We start from the raw sequence: 21,152 nt of genomic DNA on the forward strand, positions 1-21,152 counted from the left end.
AGCTTCTAGAAGGAATGATTTAGTGCTCTCAGAAGGGTCCTGGACTTAGCTTGCCAACACACACACACACACACACTTCAGCTTGACAGTAGACAAAGAAAAGCATCCAAAATGCTCCATTGAGTAAAAAAAAATGTCAGTAGACCTCCAGGGAGTCATCAAACATAAGGATGACCCATTCTCCACGCAACTGCTGGCTGAATTTACTACCGTGGTTTGAGCTGTTTACCATGTGATACAGCTGTGACAGCTGTATAGGCAGGTGTTATAGAGGTTATATCTATCTGTGTATGTGCATTAGGAGACCTGTGTGAAGAAGTGGTGGACCCCTGCCTGCCTGGGTTTGACCCCTGCCAGCACGACTCCAAGTGTGTGCCTCTCAGTAAGGGCTACAGGTAAGTGTGTCATCTTTGGGGCTGAAAGGTCAGAGTTTAGAGAGTTGAGTATTGGAGCTCTGACACCAGATGATGTTCAATACATGGACTGTAGCATGTCCAGTACATGCAGTGTGTATGTGTTGTAGGTGTGAGTGTTTGCCAGGCTACGTGGGGCAGCACTGTGAGCAGGACTACAATGACTGTTTGGAGAACAAGTGTCAGCATGGGGCTGAGTGTGTGGACGCCATCAACGGTTACACGTGTGTCTGCAAGGATGGTTTCAGGTAACACACATACTATAGTACCTACACCTATACCTATACCTACACCTATACATACACCTACACTTATACTTACACATATACTTATGCCTATACTTACACTAATACTTACACCTACACCTATACCTACAACTTTACTTACACCTATACTTACACTTATACCTACACTTATACCTACACCTATACTTACACCTATACCTACACTTATACCTAGAAATATACTTACACCTATACCTACACCTATACTTACACCTGCACAGTCAAATTGAGTCCGAACATAACCATAGACACCAGGGTGTCAAGAATTTAGTATTCAAATGCATTCATTCATTCATTCATTCATTCACTCATTCATCTCCAGTAAGCACTTTATCTTGGTTCGGGTCATGGTTGGTCCCAACCTTATTCCAGGAACACTAAGTGGGAATACAGCATGAATGGGATGGTAGTCCTGAACAAACTACTGTATCAGTCCCCAGTTGTGACGCTGTGTAAAATGTAAATTAAAACAGAATGCAATGAGTTACATAAACCCACTTGTTATTCACAATAGAACATAGAAAACATATCAAATGTTTAAACTGAGTAAATGTACCATTTTAAGAAAAAAACAACAGGTCAGTACCATGATTGTGTATAAAATGAGTATCTTAGAAAGGCTCTCAGAAGTAAAAATGGGATGTATTTATATATATATATATATATATATATATATATATATATATATATATATATATATATATATACACTAAGTATGAAGAACGATATTTGGACGATATTTTGTTACTTTTGGGACACCCTGGACATCAAATCTCAACTGGCTTCCTAATCCTTATCGTGAAACAGGCCCTAGGAGTAATTGTGTGTGTGCATGGTGCCCTCTGTGCACTGGCATCTCATTCAGTGTGTATTCCCACCTCCCGTCTTGAGTTCCTGGCATAGGAACACAGGATCCTTTCCTGGATCCACTGTAATCTTGATCAGGATAAAGTGGTTACTGAAGATGAATGAATGTGTTTTCCATGTTTCAAGATTTATTTATAAAATTATTATCTAAGTATATAGATGAAAATAAAGTACGCTGTAAATGACATGCATTTATTTTCCTACATTACAAGTGCCACAAGGCCTTAAAAGTTTTAGAAAAATGTTTAGTCATCTAAAAGGAGAACACAGCTGAAAAATAATAAATGTCTTCAGATAATTAAATATTATGAAAGTTTGAAAGTTCTGACAGCCCAAACACACAGCTATAATACACGGACATATGCTTAAGCACATATGCACTCGCACACACACACAAACACACCCCAGGCTCCTGAGCTACAGATGGTGCTTTATTATATGGCACTAGGCTGCCTCATCCGAGCCGAACGGCAGATGAATCTCCATGTGGCTAATTATAGTGCTATAAGTGTGGGACTGCCTTGTGGATCTGATTGAGCGTGTGTGTTTTTATGCGTGTGTGTTGGTGTTTGTGTGTGCTAAACATGTGTGCGTGTGTGTGTATTTGGTGCAGTCAGTGCCAGTGAGCAGCAGGATAGCACAACTCATCAGTTTCTGAAAGTCTTGGTGTCTCTTATGCGCAGAGTTGTTACTGGGGCAGCCAGATGAACAATAGCTCTTTCTCTGCAGCGGCTGCTAATTAAGTGTTAGCGGCTTGAGCTCTGCATTAATTCGGCTTACCACCCACCCCGGCACTCTATCAATATTATAACATGATTTTCATCTTAGTAACAAAAATGTCTGGTTAATCTATGAAAGTGATTAGAAGCAACAAAAAAAAGTGCATCTTTTAGGAAAATTCGATCCTAAAATCGATTAAATTAGCCGCTTCATTCAAATCTGAATGTTTATATGGCTTTCTTTGTTTCTGTCGGTGTTTAGCGGGCTCTTCTGTGAAAACCCTCCTCCCATGATCCTGCTCCAGAAGACGAGTCCGTGTGATCAGTCGGACTGTCAGAACGGAGCTCAGTGTCTTCTGATTGAGGGTGAACCGGTGTGTCGGTGTCTGCCCGGCTTCTTTGGAAACAAGTGCCAGAAGATGCTTACCGCACACTTCCTCGGGAAAGACACGTACATAGAACTACCCGGGTCTTCTATCCGTCCTTCCACTCATATATCCCTGCAGGTATGACCCACATCTTTAACGCACTTATTACAAACAGATATCAGAGCAGCTTGTTTGTATTTCTTCCCTGTACACCAAACCTGCTCCTGGATCTCTAATCTAATCTTCATATAGCAGGTGTGTTAGATTAGACATGCAGGGCAGTGAATATTCAGAAGCAGCTACAGGCAGCTGTTTCCCAGTCCTTCCTCTTAACCAGCTTACAGTTTAGTCTACGATTTTCCAATGCACATTCGAACAAAAGAAGCGGGAACCAATAAGGCTTAGTGTTCTGCTCGATTTTATTTACACGTACAGCATTCCTTATTCAGAGCGACATACATTTATACAACTAAGCACTTGAGGGTTAAGGGCCTTACTCACGGGCCCAGTAGTGGCAGCTTGGCAGTGTTGGGATTTGAGCTCTCAACTTTCCGATCAGTAGTCTTCATCAACGTCTTAACCAGTGAACTACCACTTATTCCACCAATTTGAGAATGGTCATAGTGATGATGACATTAACAATCATTTCAGTGTGTGATGACATCATTGTTAAGGGCAACGTGAATTTTATCAGCAACAACGATGATAAAATTCTATACTCTGAAACATACAAAATTTGTTGTTGTTGTTGTTGATTTCACTCCATTAGTGAACATAAGCCAAAACAAAACTAACATAGCACTAAAAATCCATTATGGTATCTTGAACTCAAGCTGATGGCCAATGAAAAAGCACAATTCCTGTTCCTTTATTCTGTGAGGAGGTAACGGCTAATCAACAGGCTTGAGCAATGCGTAATATCACAAGGTCTCATTGATGACATCATAAGAATTATGTGAGGCAAAGTATTACACACACCAATTTAAAGACTGATAGACAGCTGCCTTCATGAGATATATATTTTAAGTGTTTCTAATGTCAGACCAAAAAAAAAAAGGTTTCAAACCAAAAACCCTACTAGAATTATGGCTTTGTGCTCTGTCCTTGTGTGTCGTTTGTATTTTGATTGGACAATGTGGGCTTAAACTATCGACGTATAGTTTCTCCTCTAAAGTCATTTTGGGGGAAAATGATAATAGAGTAAATAATTGACCTTGTTTACGTTCATTAAACCTGCAACTGACGTCTTACAGATGTGTCAGTGAAGCGGCCATAAAAATATCAGTCCAAACGGAGGTCAGATCTAGGAGATGTTTCCCTCGTGTGTAATCACCTACAGGCTGCGTAAATCTACTGTCTGGGCTAGAAAGAAATCAGCCCCGGCCTCATTTCTTCATTATTATAAATCATATGTTTATATTGCACGGTCTTTCACAGTGATGTTTGTTGGTAAACGAGACCTTTCATTGTCTCATACAGTATGAATCGAAGAGGGCTTTGGCTGAATGTGCATTGTGATGACATCACATGATGGCCCAAATCTGCAGTACATTTGAAAAATTGCGTGCTCTTCTGGATAATGCGAAGTTTCCTCGATTTTGCGTCTGCAACGTCTGCAATCGCAAAACTGTAAAATCCTGGACGGACTGTTGAGACATTTGGTAACAGCAAATAATCTGATGCATCTGCCAAAGTGAAAGATTATATTAATGTCTTTTTTTGAATCTTTGAAGAACAGGGAGGCTCAGCCATGTACACAAGCCATCCCTCTTCGTCACTGACTGATTGTCTTTTGTTTTCATGTGCACATTCATGTACTGTTTCTACTGACATCACTCATTTTGAAGACTGCTCGCTGTGACTTCAACGAGCGGAAAGAACCGATATTTCAACACAACACAGTAATAAATGATTTGCTGTCATAAAGAGACCTTAGCTCGTTCTCACAATGCTCGCTTAATCATAGCAAGTCGTGAATGGATCATATCCCAGTGACAATTCTCTCTGACATTAGCAATCTACCTTGGTTTATGGATAAACTATTTGAACTACTGTAGCTGGTAATGTAATACTGTTGTGGGATGCCTTTGATGTCATACTTCTTCAAATGAACATTATAAATCTGAACCTTGGTTTAGCCTGTCTGAAAGCAAATAGAGAATTTGCTCTAGTGCCATTTACATCTCCCGAGGTTTTAGTTACTGAAAGAAAAGAAAATGTTCCCTACAGGCTGTATAGTTTAGTTCCAAAGTCTTAACCGACCCCGATTCAAGTCCCTAGTGGCGTGGAAATTATTTGAGAGTTGAATTAGGTGTTTGAACTTTCCAGTATTTGAAATCGGATACACCGCTGTAGACATAATACATCACCGAATAAGGTCAGTCACCAGCATATTTCTCACACCCACCCACAATCTATCCACAGTCTGCTGAACTATCTTGTGGACAGACAAAGTCAAACATCCAACAGTGAGATCCACCCACAACATCCTCCTCCTCCTCCTCCTCCTCAACCCCTATCAACACACTAGCATGGGTAGCCATCACTATCAGTCTGCTTCGTAGCAGGCCTTGCTGAGCTGTCCAAGCCTGTCTCTCATTCTGATCTCACCTAGCCTAGCCACGGAAAGCGATCTACCTTTCCTAACATCTGTTCCGGGGTTTTTATCGGTTGCAGCTCTCGGCCCAGCCCCGCTGACATTATTAGAATGTCACCTTTTGTCCACTAGCATGAATAATACCTCCCTAGAGGACATATATTATGGTAATGGAAGTTGAGCCGGCTCTGTTATCAGCTGCAATCATGAGCCCCCTCGTCACGGCTGGATTGCATCTCCGCTACAAATGAGTCGTTCGCCTCGCCGCCGACAGGGCAGCCTAATGTTAATTAAAGTGGGAGGAGATAAAAATAGCCGGCGTATTCTTCATCTGCCTGCAGAGGTGAGCTGGTGACTTTGAGATAGCAACATCTGCAGCCGTAGAAGGGGTTTGCTGGTTAGGATACAAGGACGTTACTGACACTCCTGCTTTTTTAAATATATAAGGGAGGCAGATGGGCAGTCCTTGGGTTTGAGACCAAGCGCTGACGTTTTTGTGAAATGTCTTTTAGTTGAAATTCAGCACTAGCACTCATCATGTGGTCACGCTACTTGCCTTGCATGGCTCCAGGCTATTGGGCAAGAGTGTGAAAGCTCCACTGGGGATTATTTCATACAGAGTCAGGCTGTTACAATTCATGAACCATAAATCTCTCAAGTCCTATGTTTGATTTGTGTGCTGCTACCTACTCAAGGATTTTTGTAGCTGTTCTGGTTGATATGACCAACTAAACTCCAGGTGTTAAGTGCCAAGTACGGCTGTTTTTTTTCTCCCCCATTCCATGTTGGGTGTCTTTGTAAGTTTATCGTTCTCATTTCTGTCTATATAGGTGGCTACTGATAAGGATAATGGCATGCTATTTTATAAGGAGGATCATGACCCTTTGGCTGTGGAGCTGTATCAAGGCCACATTCGACTCATGTATGACATCGCTAAGTACCCTCCTACAACTGTATACAGGTAAGGATACACTAGACACTGAGAACACATTGTATAAAATACACACATAGGCAAAACCAAAACACAACTGCAAATCATAAAGCTCAACAGCAAAATGAGAAACAAAACAGCAAATCAGAAAACACAATAGCCAATAAAAGATACAACAGCAAAGCAAAAACACAAGAGAAAATCGAAAAAAACAATAGCAAATCGGAAAATAAATAACAAATAAAAACGCATAGCATCAAAATGAAAACACAACAAATAAAAGATACAAGAGCAAATCAGAAAGCTCAACAGCAAAATGAAAAACTAAACAGCAAAGCAAGAACACATGAGAAAATCAAAAACACGACCGCAAATCAGAAAATAAACAAATAAAAAACACAACAGCAAAGCAAAATACAACAGCAAATTCGGAAACACAAGAGAAAATCAAAAACACAAGGGCAAATCCAAGACATAACAGCAAAAACAAATCTACTGATTTGCCGTGGTATATTTGGTCAATATGTTTCGCTCTCACAGGACACTGTAAGATAGGTACTATACTAAACCTAAACACACACACTACTTCTTAAAGTGTACTCATTTGTCTACCCTGAAGATGTTGACTCATATTAAGCAGACACACCAAAGCATACCTAATCTTTGAGACAATGGCTCTTGGCTAAACACATGTGACCGAGGGTAACTTTGACCCCGAAGCCTATTCCCCAAACCCAGGGTTTACTTCAGCTCTCTCTACCCCTCGTCAGGTAGCTCTCTTGTTCTCTCTCTCTCTCTCACATACACACACACAGTTTCTGTATAAACACTGGAGTCCAGTGTGGATTTGTGTGCCTCCGCTCACTGGAGCCTCACAAATAAGCTCGGCTTATTTGGCTTTTACGGCTCCCCATGGGCGTCTTTTTAACTGCCGGAATTGTTGGCTATAATTTAGGAACCTTGTTTTGCTTCACCAAGATTCTAATGACATTTAGTCTGTTTTTACGCAGTTCATCAACTGTCGATCGTTCGGTATCAGTATAACTGTCTCAAATATCCTTCTGTTTGCTTCACTAATTCTGAATGCTGGTAATTCTTGTAATATAGATTTGGTGGCAGTTAGCACAGGTTGGTGTGCAGTTCACAACAGATTCTACTTCTGTGCAGCAGTCTGATAGGCTTTCACAGCTTAATAGTGCAAGGATAATTATGTGCATACTAAATACTAAATATAGGAAAAGGGATCATTATTGCAATGTCTGAAAATGGCTTAAAGGGATGTTTAAATTCGTTTAATGGGATTCCTCAATTATTTTGTTTAATATGCTGTATATCTTAAAATATATTAGTGTTTGGATTGCATTTTGTGCACTACCAGTCAAAAGTATGAATAATTTAGATATCATATATATTGTCGGCACGGTAACTTAGTGGTTAGCACGTTTGCCTCGCACCTCTGGGGTTGGGCACTCGAATCCCTTGCATGTTCTCCACGTGCCTCAGGGGCTTCCTCGGAGCACTCTGCTTTCCTCCCCCAGTCCAAAGACATGCATTGTAGGCATTTCCAAATTGTACATAGTGTGTGAATGGATGTGCAGTTCTGCCCTGCAATGTGTTGGCACCCTGTCCAGGGTGCCCCCTGCCTTGTGCCCTAAGTTCCCTGGGTTCCAGGCATCATAGGCTTCAGGCTCCGCCACAACCCTGTGTTGGATAAACAGTATGGAAAATGGATGGATGTATTAAAGGCAAAGTGAAGTTAATGCCCATAAGTTTATTTCTGAATGTATTCTTAATAAGGGATTTTCGTTCAAGTGAGTTTCAAAACAGACAGATTTTATTTGGAGCTTTGACCAATGTGGAAACTTTAAGAAAAGCCTTTCTCATGAAGCTGGTTGAGAAGATGCCAAGAGTGTGCAAGAATACTGAATTTAAATATGAAATAGTTTTATATGTTTAACACATTTCTTGGTCATTTGTGTTATTCCATAGTGTTAAAGCCTTCATTATTATTTTAAAACAATTTAAAATTGTAAAACTCTTCTATATGATTCAGTGTGTCCAAATTGTTCACTGGTAGTATATCTGAAATGTATTTCATATTTTAAACAGAAAAATAAGAAATGGCCACATTTTTTTTCTTCCTTATGGTTCAGTCTCACTGTTGACAGAAAGTGCATTCAAGCTGGCATCACGGGGCAAACAAACATGCTTTCTTAAATATAAATATACAAGACGCCATGCTCAAGTTGTTTGACCGTATCTCAGCAACTTTTCTTCTTGAAATCTAGACACATCACTTGAAAGATGCCGAGAGTCCATTTAAAGCAGGCACGTTCATACAGCCAGAATGCCTTAAGACCCTTTCCTGTCACACAGCGGATCAGTGCACACTGAGAGGTGGCAGTTGTGACTGGTTTCTGATCTAAGCCAGCCTCCCTGTACACCAGATAGCATATTATTGATCTCTCGCTAGCTCTGAAAAAAGGGCCTCTCTTAACTTGCCACTGCCTAGGATCCAATCGATAGCGCTGTCGGGAGTGTCACAGCATGTAAAAATAACACTTCATCCAGGAGTCTTGCCTGTGCGCGATATAATAGCCTCAAGTTACTCAATATTAGCACAAAGCTGTGCAATTATTTTATTAGTATGCACTCAAAGGTGTACTTCACTGATTATTCACCGGTTTATGATCATGATAATGAGTCTTTATTGGCCACATATACATTACAGCCTAGTGAAATTCTTTTCTTCGCATACGCCAGCATGTCAGGAAGTTGGTGTCAGAGCGCAGGGTCAGCCATGATACAGCACCCTGGAGCAGAGAGGGTTAAGAGCCTTGCTCAAGGGCCCAACAGTGGCAGCTTGGCAGCTCCGATCAGTAACCCAGAGCATGGCAGTGCTAGGGCTTGAACCCCTGACCTTCCGATCAGTAACCCAGAGCCTAATTCATACTAATTCATATATAGTATGAATAGACAGAAGCTCAGAGTGTCAGATTTGTAGTCAGACTTGATAAACTCAGTGTACTTTTCCTGAGTGCAGCTGTGTTCTGGATGGTGATTTCTGTGGCTGTAGTCGAGCTGCGTCATGGCCTTATTTTGCATGCTTACCCTCTCATTAGGCTGTTCTTTCCCCTGATGACGTAACGCTCTGTGGTTTTGGCGTGCCTGAAGGCCATTGTCTCTGGGCTTGTGGGGAGATAGTGCTGAGCTGTGTAATATGGAATGGAGAAGGAGGCAGTTTTCACCGACTACAAGGCAGAATTGCCCCTGTCTACCTTCATTAGCCTGATATGAGCCACAACACATAGTTCACCAGTCAGGCCAGCATGTTCCTGAGCTTTTCATGTCACGGTTAAGCTAGTGAGGGCCATGCAGCAGCTGCTCAAATTTGTAACTCCGTCCCAACCCAGAACTCTGGGCCATGGAGAAACGCAGACGTGACGCTTCCTTGGCTGAGACACAGCATCGTAGAGCTCTGGTTCAGGGGCTTTGTTGAGGGTGATTGACTTCGAATGTCCCACTGAGTCATGAAGCATCTGTGAGGCGAGGATCAGAAGAGAGGCCAAAGCTTCTTCACCTTATCCATATCTCAAGTGAAGCATTCGCTTTCAAGCATTCATTTTTTGAGATTCGCAGCCAAGGGAGGCAATGATGAACAGAAGAGAAGCGAGAGAGTTCTGTGGAGAGGAACTGAGGAAAGACAGATTAGACTCAGGAGAGAATGATGTGATAGAATGCTGGTGGAGGGTGAAGGCTACTTATCACTCCGTAGTGATCTTGGCATATTGGGGATTCAAGATAGAGGAGAGCGTTAAGTGTACTGAGGAGGTGAACTGAAGAAGGGATCTTAACTAGCACTAAAGCATCATTAGGTTTCAGATGAATGCCTAAATTGCACTGCTTGCTAATGTTCTGCCCTTATCAAAAACCCAGCGCTAATCTCTCCATTAGTTTCAGAAGCAGTGTGGGCACTTGTTCAGCAGGGAGCACCAGTTTTCGTAAATCCATCACAGGAAATTAAAGGAGGAGGTTGGAATTGCAGCTCTCCTTTCTGCCTTGCTCCACGCACTATGGCTTCAGCCATGCCTAACCCAGTTTCACAGAATGAGGCTTATGTTTTCCGCATCAACTGGATCTAAAGCTTAACGCAGCGGGGTGATGGGGGGTCAGGGTGTGTTTTTATTGCCTGTTTTCTTTCATCCATCTGGGATTAGCACTCAGTTCCTATGTGACTGAAGTGCTAGGAACACAGGAGCCTTTTTTTTTTTTTTTAAAGAGAAGCCCAGCAGGGATTGAGGTAAGCAAGACTGGCCTGCTTGAAAGCGCAGTGTATCTTGGACTGGAACTAGGAGCCAAGTTTTGGAACTGGATTATGTTAGTTTTCTCTTAGATCAGATCAAGTTAGGGCTCAGAGCTGAGCGTTGAGCTCCTCTGGGCCTGACTGACTACAGTGTTATTGAAAGGTCATTAGAAAATACCACTGTGCCACTTGAACACACAAGAGAACATCTCTTCCAAGATCCGATGTTAACATTAGACTTCCCGTTTCTGGTAAAAGACCCCTACTTGCACTGACAGAGGTTCACACGGATCAGAAGGCTGTTGAAATCAGTCAGTTCTCCCACCCTTTTGAGGTTCTGTTCACTAAACAAGCACGTAGCTTAGCTACTCAGCTCCAAAAGAGTCCTAATTGCGGTTACAGCTGTAATCCATAACTGCACTGACTGCCTGTGTACCGTTGACTTCAGCCAGTCTGGTGTGACTCTGCTGTAAGCAAACGATAGCGCCGGGTAATTGAATTTGGAAAACGTAAATATGTCCGTAGGTTCACTGATTTAGATAACTTTCCGAGATGAAGGCTCCGGTAATTGTGTCTAAGTTTGTGTTTGTGTTGTTTATAATACGGTTTCGTGGAGGGTGTTGTATTTTCAGCTGACAGGAAATTGACTTCTCCCTGCATTTGAGTCTGCTCAAATCTAAGCTGGCGTTTTATTTGTTTTTATAGAGCTCAATAACGGAGCATTTAAAGCTTAAACGCATGCTGGGCACACATCAAATCCGGAGCTCTCCCCCTTTACAAATATCATGTGACCTTTGGAAAATTTCATCCAGTAAATAAGCTGGCCAGTAGTGGTGAAAGTGGCTGCTCTTTTAAGTGGGTTATGATCTTGGTTTGGTGTCTGGTGCCATCTAGTGTTATGGTGTTTTTAAAGCTAGTGCCTGACAATTTTCCAGGCCTTAACAAATATACAACAGCCTGGCTGAAACTAAAGGATTAATCTGGTTATGTGTATTTAATCTCAGCTTTATTTCATAAAACGAAAAGCCACCTCTTCCGTCTCTGCGTCCTAACTCCTGCGGCTACTGTTAATGAAAGACTGGTGTCAAAGGCACTGTCCGAAAACCATAATAAAGCCAGGCATATATGGTATGTAGAGTATCAAATAGACCGTAGGGAAAGTTCTTGAGGGGGTCTTGCAAATGGATGTTGCTCACAAAGAGAACGTTTGCAAGCATGAAATTGAATTATGAGGCTGTAATATAAACCGTATAAAGCGTATATGTGTTGAGCCAAGAGCTAGTAAAGCGTGCCAGGAGTTAAGTTCCTGAAGTACGCTGATCTTTGTGCGCACTGGGGATGAGGAAAATAAAAAATACTTAGACTCACTCTTGAAAAATTATGCATTAATGCCATAACTGGATTTTTACATTGGTATATGCATAATGTTGTTGTTGTTTTTTTAACAGTACCAAATATTTCTAATGAAATCTTATCGTTTTGGAGGTACATTAAGCCTAGCCATGATCGATAAGCACGCAAGCACATAAAACATGACAAGGTGTGCTGTTATAGGAAAATAATCAAGGATGGGGTGGTATGATGTGGCCTGATACTAAGTGGAGTTCCTCTTGCCACTCTAAAGTTGATTAGTTTCCTGTTACAGCACATACAAAGTAATTTGACATGATTACATTTTTTTTTTTTTATTAAAGAATGATGCTTCATACATTTAATCACCTACAGTCAATTACATTTAATACCAATGTCATAGCAGATACATAGTCATTGCTTCACATTCTCTTTATCTGAAGTTAATACGACAGCATCTTACAGAAAAGCCATTTAAAAAATTGTAAGGAGTTTTATTATTATTATTATTATTATTATTATTATTATTAGTCTATGTGGAATGTCTGTCATACAAGTCCCTGTGAAAGAGTTGTTACTATAGAAGTGATAATATTTCAGAATGAGTGCATGAATATAAACCTGTGATTTGAATTACACCTGGTACTACTGTCTGTCAGAGCTGCTCTTATAGAAAAAGAATCAACACCTTGTGACCAATTAGATTTAGGAATTCAACTGGCTATTAGAAAAAAAGCAAAGGAAAAAAAAAAAAGATGCATCATGACACCTTGAATTGAAATCAAATCAAGAGCACATGTAGCCTTGGAAAAAAAAAACCTCCAGCTCAAATTCAAGCACTGCAAGGCAAAGTAAACTCACTTTAATTGTTTGTTTAAGTTACTTAATTGATTTCACTCTGCCTTTCTTTCTCTACATGGGGCAGCTGTGACCAATCATTGGGTAAAACAGAGTCATAACAGGACCACCTATGGTTAAGGCGCAGACCCTTTTTCCATATCTCACACCCCATTATTCTGAGCTGTTAATTCGAAGGTTGTGCAACCTGACCTGCGGTGCAGCTGGGGAAAGTGTCAGATTCTCACCATGGAGAGAAAGATGCTTTTGACACGTTAGGCCAGCGTGCTTTTTTTGGACCCCTTTTTTTTCTGAGAAGTGAAATGCGGTACAAAGAGAGGAAGAGTGTGTTTTGGGTACCGAAGGAGAACAAGCCACACTTCTGTATCCGCAATCTCTCTCTTGCTCAGTCCCTCACTCTCTCGTGACTCTCTCTCTCTCTCTCTCTCTCTCTCTCTCTCTCTCTCTCTCTCTCTCTCGCTGTCTTACTCATTGCCAAACCACTGTCTCTAGCTGTCTGACGCTGCCTATGCTCCTTCCAGGAATAACTCGTCTAAGATGAGTCTCTGTAGCCATAATTGACCTGCTTTCTCATGCTCTGATGTCAGTTTGCAGGGGGTTAGCGGGGTCATGACCCAGTCCACTACAATGTCACACTCAGACAAAACACAATTACCCAGCAATCGGCAGGTCCAGCATGTCCTGGACTGAGCAGCGTGGGAAGCTGGAGCACTCACGAGCCTGTTGTAACTCCAGTGTATGAGCGCAGCATGTGGTCTCTGCCAAAATCATCCAGCTGAGCAAGAGTTCGTTGTCACGCTCCGTGCGTTTTCTCTCAGAGGTTTCAAGGGCCGCAACGAGCTCTCAGCACTCTCTAAAAATGTTTAACAAGATCAGACAAAAAAAAGAAGAAGAACGCAAGCTCCTGAGTTCTCTCAGGCTCCAACCACCAAGATCTCACCTCAAATCACACTCATTCTCAGCTGGATTCAATGTATTTGTGGATGGGTGTATGAGAAAGAACGTGTCAGATCTGCTTATTGTGTTAGAGAGAGCTCTCAGCCAGCACAAGATCTCCGAGTGCTGTTAGTCCCATCAATGCCAAACTAAAGAACACACCTGGCACAGCCATCATGTTTGCTCAGCCAAAGCATGCACATATATTTCATCCTATACATTAAGGCTTGCTCATGCTGTGATCACTATACATTACAGTGTCTGCTTACAACAGGTTGACATGAAATGTCATATAACATTGCTGCAGAAGTGCAAGTATTAAATTATTCGGACAGGAAAACGGCTCTTACCTGAACAGTTGAGTGGTATAACAGGAATATCCTATCCCGTGGTATTTGAAAATTACAACATTACATGCTTCTTCCACATCTACGCCAAATACATCAGTTCAATCCATTTAGCCTTTACAGCATGCAGCATTTACTGTCTGCTTGGTCACGCTTATGTCACATTTTACTAATTTGGTGGCTAGAAAATACTTGTGCATGCCATCTTCATCCAGTAATACATTTTAATTTTAATAATTTAATAGTGGATACTGAACTCTGTTTAGTCAGCATTACTCTCGAGAAGAGATGGCATGTACAATATTGAACAAACCTGACCTCTGTCTATTTGTCTGTCTGTGTTAGTGTGGAATCGGTGAACGACGGACTCTTCCACACAGTGGAATTACTGATCCAGAATCAAACGTTGAGTCTGGTGGTGGATAAAGGATCCCCTAAGAGTCTGGGCAAACTGGCACGGCCGCCCTCAGTGGAGCCGAACACACATCTTTACATCGGAGGTGAGAGCACAACAAACACACACGCACACATACACACTTATGTCTGATATACACAACCATTCACTCTTTTCTCTACTATGTACTCTACCACCTGGGTTGGGGAAGCAAAATTTTTAGTTATGGTATTTTGGCCGTTACACGTGCATTTTTATGGAAATGCACAAAAAAGATTTTTTTTGACTGTTTTTTTACAAACATATAGTCTATGCTTCAGAATTATTGGCACCCTTGGTAAAAAAAAAAAATCTGATCTTTAATTGAAGTAAATTGAGGTTAATTAACCACAAAGACATTTTTCACCTTTTCACCCGTCATTACTGAGGGTGCCAATAATTTTGTAGCCGATTGTACAGATAATTTATTATTTAGTAAGCTGCAGTGAAACAATGTACAAAAATATATTTCCAACTAGTCCAGCTTGTCTAGTCTATGATCAACCAATTTCCAACAAAAGTACCTTTTTTCCATACCAGTTCTTGACACTAACATCAAACATCCTCAGTTTTCTTTAGTCTACCATGTTATCATAACCATGTAACACTTTCATTTTTGCTACACATTGTTACGTGAATGTCCGTATGACTTGTTTCTCTCAGGCGTGCCCTCTGCGATCGGCTCCACAGGCCTGCGTACGGGAGCTGAGCGCACATCCCAGTCCTTCAACGGCTGCATCCATAACGTCCGTTTCAACGGGGAGCTGCAGGAGCTGAGTACCGGGTTGACGGGCACAGAAGGCATCCTGCCTGGCTGCCACTTGTGCAGTGTGTGTGCACAGGGGCCGTGCAGGCAGAGGGGTGAGGCGGGCGTGACTTGTGAGTGTCCTGCCAGCAGCAGTGGTCCTCTATGCGAGCAACAGAGCTACGCCAACCCCTGTCAGTCCAGCAGGTACTGTAACCACACACAAACACACACTCTTATACGTTCTCCCTTTATATATATATATATATATATATATATATATATATATGGGTCTGACTTGTAACCAGTTATATATCTAAATACATGACACTGAGAAATTAGTGCACGCTTTCATAACCTCTATATAGGTCTGTTGTAATGTGGTACTGGCTGGCAGCCCTCCTGTCTCTTTAAAAAAGCTTTAGTTACAGTAGTTCAGAATGCAGCAGCCCGTGTCCTTACCAGGAAATGAGCCGAGCACATTACCATAGTCTTCTTTAAGATTTAGTGGCTACCTATTTAGTTCTGCATTCACCTCAGTCATTTTATTCTATAAGGCTCTAAATGGTTCTGCTCTGGCATGTCTAACTGATTGTAAGCACTATAGTCCTGGGCACGTAGCTCAGCTATGAATCCAAGTTCATACAATGGAAGATCTTTCTCTTATATGAGCAATATAGGTGTTATCTAATTCAAGATTCGAATGTAGACATGTTTTTCCCATGTCTTCATGGGTTTCCCTCGAAACCACGCCAGGAGGTGGACTGGCTATGCTGAAATGGCCCTAGGTGTGAATGGGTGTATGAATGTGTATATGCATACTGGCCTGTGATAGATTGCCATCTCTCCAACATGGTCCACTGTTTCCATCATAAGCTCCGGATCCACTGTGACCCTGACCAAGATAAAGTGCTTAGAGAATATGAATGAATGAATGCATTTTTTTTGTTATTTATAGCAACTGAAAATCCTAAACAAGCGATGCTGAAACTTTCCCCTTCTGTTAAAACGATGCATGCCTCATGAGTTGCCTTTTACAACCCCAGTTTCCATTCCCAAAAAGTTGGGACGCTGTGTAAAATGTAAATGAATGTAAATAAAACAGAATGCAATGATTTTCAAAACTCATAAACCCATGTGTTATTCATAATAGAACATAGAAAACATATCAATTGTTTAAACTGAGTAAATGTACCATTTTAAGGAAAAAATAAAGTAATTTTGAATTTGATGACCGCAACACATCCCAAAAAAGTTGGGACGGGGCAACAAAAGGCTGGAAAAATAGATGTTACTAAAAAGAAACAGCTGGAGGAACATTTTGCATCTGGAAAGGCACCATCAATGCTGAAAGGTATATACAGGTTTTAGAGGAACATATGCTTCCATCCAGATTCCATACCATCTTCTGAGAGACTCTGCTGCTCTTAGATACTCTTTTTATGACGAATTATGTTACTGACCTGTTACCAATTAACCTCCAGGTGTTTCTTTTTAGTAACACTTACTTTTCCAGCCTGTTGTTGCCCCCGTCCCAACTTTTTTGAAACATGTTGCGACCATCAAATTCAACATTACCTTATTTTTTTTCTCAAAATGGTACGTTTATGAGATTTGCAAACCATTGCATTCTGTTTTTATTCACATTTTACACAGCGTCCCAACTTTTTTGGAACTGGGAACTGTAAAAAAAAAAAAGAGTTGGACCTGCAGATTTTTTCCAGCTGAGGGTCAAGCACATTTCTGGGCCAGAAAAAAATGTTTTTTAAAAAATCCTCAAATGAAGAAACTAGCCTGATCCATAGCATGATAATACTGTAATTAATACTTCTTCTGAGGTATCTTTGGAAGTAGATGTTATTTATAGCCCAAGAAACACTTTTAAACATTTAAGACATTATCCAGCTATGTAAGGAGGACAACAGAATTGTCTGAAAATGTACACCAGATGCAGTCTGCAATATGAACAAACATAAAAACAAGATATTTACATATAAATATTGATTTATTTAACTCTTGTTCTCTTGTTCTCTCTCTCTCTCTCTCTCTCTCTCTCTCTCTCTCTCTCTCTCTCTCTCTCAACTGGGAACAGGTGTGTGCATGGCCTGTGTGTGCCTAAGGGTTCGTCCTACAGCTGTAAGTGTGCGCACGGTTACACGGGTCAGTTCTGTGAAAGGAGAGAGGAGCCAGCCACCTGCAGGGGGCACTACTGTGCGCATGGGGAATGCAGAGTGGATGAGAGTGGAGATCCTGCATGCCACTGCCAGCCTGGATACACAGGCAGCACCTGTGACACCGGTACAACACACACACACACATATACACACATACACACACACACACACACACACACACACACACACATGCACACACACCACACATATACACACACAGACACACACACATATAGACACACCACACATATACACACACACACACACACACATACACATATACACACAAACACATATACACACACACACATATACACGCACCACACATATACACACAAACACATATACACACACCACACATATACACACAAACACATATACACACACACATATACGCACACACAAACACATATACACGCACCACACATATACACACAAACACATATACACACACACACATATACACACAAACACATATACACACAAACACATATACACGCACCACACATATACACACAAACACATATACACACACACATATACGCACAAACAAACACATACACACACCACACATATACACACAAACGCAAATAGACACACACACATATATATACACACACATGTACACACACATATACGCATATATACACACACACACACACATATATACACACACATATATAGATATACACACACACATACACACACACACATATACACACACACACACACAGCTAAACTTTCACTGTATTGTGCTCTTCTTCGAAACAGACATTTATCTAATCTAACCACTATTCTGTGTGTTATTCTGCAACACCAGGCATACAACACAATTGTGCGTACTGTTATAGGAAAATAATGAGTAATAATTGGGGGTGGTGTGATGTCTTTTACACCTCTAAGTTGATTATGTTTCTATAAGAATACGTCCTGACATTACATCCTGGAACAGTTCAGGGTTAAGGGTCATGCTCGAGGGCCTGACAGTACAGGTTTTCACTATGTTCATTTCATGTATTTGGAGTTCTCACACGTCTGCTCTCCTCCCAGAGCTGACGTGTCAGGGCGAGATGGTCCGTGAGCAGCTCAAGCGTCACATAGGCCAGAAGACATGCACGTCCACCAGTAAGGTCCCCCGGGTCGAGTGTCAACGCTCGTGTCACCCGGGACTCTGCTGCGCCCCCACCAAGAGCCGCAGACGGAAAGTCAGCTTCAAGTGCTCGGACGGCTCCTCTTTCTCCGAAGAGCTGGAGACGACCGTGGAGTGCGGCTGCTCGAAATGCCCTTCATAATGATCACCTTCTCCACCCCTGCCCCCGCACCCCCCACCCCCCCCCCCCCCCACCCCATTTCACATGGAGCCAGAGGGAAAGAAAATATATTGTACATTTAAAAAAAAAAATACAAATAGAACTTATTTTTATTAAGGGATTTTTTTAAAGAGACTGTTTTTATGATCTTTCTTGTATGTGTGATATAAAAGTTATTTTGTATCCGTGAAAAAAAAAAAAAAAAACCCACACACACACAGCAGATTAACATTCCTGAAAGTATATGAATTTTATATAAATAAATATATATGAATGTGTGTATCTATATAAATGTACAACCTAACCTGAAGATTAATAGTGTGTATTGCATGTCTGACTGAGTGTGAGAGGGATTTTTTAGGACACTGAGCAAGTAAAATATTAAAAAGCCAATAATGCCGGTCAAGAGGAGCATGAGGAACCTCAAACTGTCCCCGACGTGAAGAGGACCGCTATGCTGGTGAAACAGGAACTGTGCCTTATATCCAGCTTGCATTGTGATAGACTAAAGGACTCATTACTTAAATCCAGAGCTGAAGGATTGGAACTGTTTATCTTTAGAGCTCTGAAATGCTCATGTTACATGCAGATGTTCCTGACTGTTGGGTTTTTTTTGTTGTTGTTTTTGTTTGTTTGTTTTTTTATTTGTCTATTATCACTCAAAGAGAAGAGCAGAATTCCGAGCAGGATGGATCACAGAGCGAAACGTATCTCCCCATATTTCTCGCATGACTGCATGGAAGCGTATAGGACTGAATGTGAACTCATGCTGTGGTCCAGCAGAGATGCTCCAGTCACTGGTGGTGTCTTTCTCCCATTTTTATTTTTTGTTGTTGTTGTTGGGTTTTTTTTTACTAAATATTCACAAAAACACGACCACATCTGAGCTCTGTTGGAAAGCTCTCCATGTTGATACAGTATTCTGTCATAACCTTACTAATATATTAAACACGAATATGTTACGCCCATTACTACTGTATTTTGTATCATATAGCCATCGTTTTACAAGGAAGGCTTTTTACAGATCTCAGAGAGATAGTAAACATGTCAAATTTCCCCAAAGTTAATCAATCGGTGTTAAACCCAAATACGATCGGTGTATTCTCAAGAATAAAACATTAGAACATTTCCCAATGATCTGATATATGATGAATTATATTAATGCCTGTAAAGGTAAAGATGGTGTAACTAATAGAGCATTTCTGGTTGAATATGAACTAGAGAGTGATGAATAACGTACTATGAATGTTGAATTAAAACTTCTAATGAATCCTTTAACAGGGTTTTTTGGTTATTGCTGTTCTAATTGTTAACACACAAGGAAATGACATGGTTTTTGAGGGTTGATTATGATGATTGTGTACATTAAACAAGTCAGGGCACATTCCTCTTAGGGAAAAAATGCATTATGGGGGGCCGTGTCTCAGTGGCTTAGTGGTTTGCCGTGCACCTCTGGGGTTGGGGGTTTGAATCCCGCCTCCGCCCTATGACGTTTATATGTTCTCCCAGTGCTCCCTGTGGTTTCATCCGAGTACTCCAGTTTCCTCTCCCAGACCCAAAGACATGCATTGTAGGCTGATATGCATTTCCAAATTGTCTGTAGTGTGTGAGATGTGATGAGTTGGCTCCCCGTCCAGGATGTCCCCCGCCTTGTGCCCCAAGTTAATTGGGACAGGCTCCAACCTCCCTGCAACTCTGTGTAGGACAGGCAGTATGGAAAATAGATGGATGTACATCCACGTGGTGGTTATTTTTTAATAAAGTGTGGTCACGTAATATATTGATGCCATAAGTTACGTTTTGCGAGATCTATTTCATGGCGATGAAATACTTAATACATGCCAATCATCGTATTTTAAAATAAACGAGAGGTGAAGTGAATTACACCCAGTAGTGGAAAGAGTACAAAACACATAAGAGTAAAAGTAGTCATAAGTAACAGAAATAATGCATTGGGGTAACAAGTAGTGATCGAGAATATTACATATGTAAGTAGTATCTATTTTAAGTCTGGTGAAAAAACTACTTGAGACGCTTTCATCAGTTAAATAATAACTTGAGCCAATTAATAAGTATGACATTTGTATTTAATATCACAACAATGGTTTCACAACATATTAAGTCATGGGCTTAGGTTGCACAACCTTTCTGATACTAAATGTATACAACAAGATACTTCATTTGCGGTCTTGAAATATTAACTTGTGACCTCTATAGATTACTTTGTGATTAATACAGTAGCTGCTTTATCCTACTTAGGATCATGCTGTAAATAGTAACATCAGGTCTTGTGACCACAGTAATTCATGGTCACACTTTATTTAAAAAAATTAATAAATAAATAAATCACCTCTAGGTCACCTCAGAGGCGCTGTAATTTCTGAGCGTTTGATGTAGAATTTCTTGCAGTGCTGTCTTCTATCCGCTAGATGGAGAACTCCACTTGTTTGGCTGTAGTGCAACTGTGGTGTATGTAGGCTGATTCACTTTATATGGTCCAGTACAGAGAGTTTGTTCA

The 21,152-nt window shown here is 41.0% G+C and overlaps 1 protein-coding gene across 1 annotated transcript in view; it reads left to right on the forward strand.

Moving 5' to 3' along the window:
* The window catches only part of slit3 (slit homolog 3 (Drosophila)), a 181,967-nt gene extending 162,055 nt beyond the window's left edge, over positions 1-19,912 (forward strand). The window contains exons 29-36 of the mRNA XM_017474763.3: positions 302-395; positions 524-661; positions 2,546-2,789; positions 6,078-6,208; positions 14,318-14,472; positions 15,069-15,357; positions 17,243-17,448; positions 18,375-19,912. Of these exons, the coding sequence (XP_017330252.1) occupies positions 302-395; positions 524-661; positions 2,546-2,789; positions 6,078-6,208; positions 14,318-14,472; positions 15,069-15,357; positions 17,243-17,448; positions 18,375-18,616 (1,499 nt within the window). The 3' untranslated portion in view covers positions 18,617-19,912. The remainder of the gene's footprint in view (positions 1-301; positions 396-523; positions 662-2,545; positions 2,790-6,077; positions 6,209-14,317; positions 14,473-15,068; positions 15,358-17,242; positions 17,449-18,374) is intronic.
* Positions 19,913-21,152: the final 1,240 nt, after the last annotated feature.

This window comes from Ictalurus punctatus, chromosome 8, assembly GCF_001660625.3.
Source record: "Ictalurus punctatus breed USDA103 chromosome 8, Coco_2.0, whole genome shotgun sequence".
Classification (NCBI taxonomy): domain Eukaryota; kingdom Metazoa; phylum Chordata; class Actinopteri; order Siluriformes; family Ictaluridae; genus Ictalurus; species Ictalurus punctatus.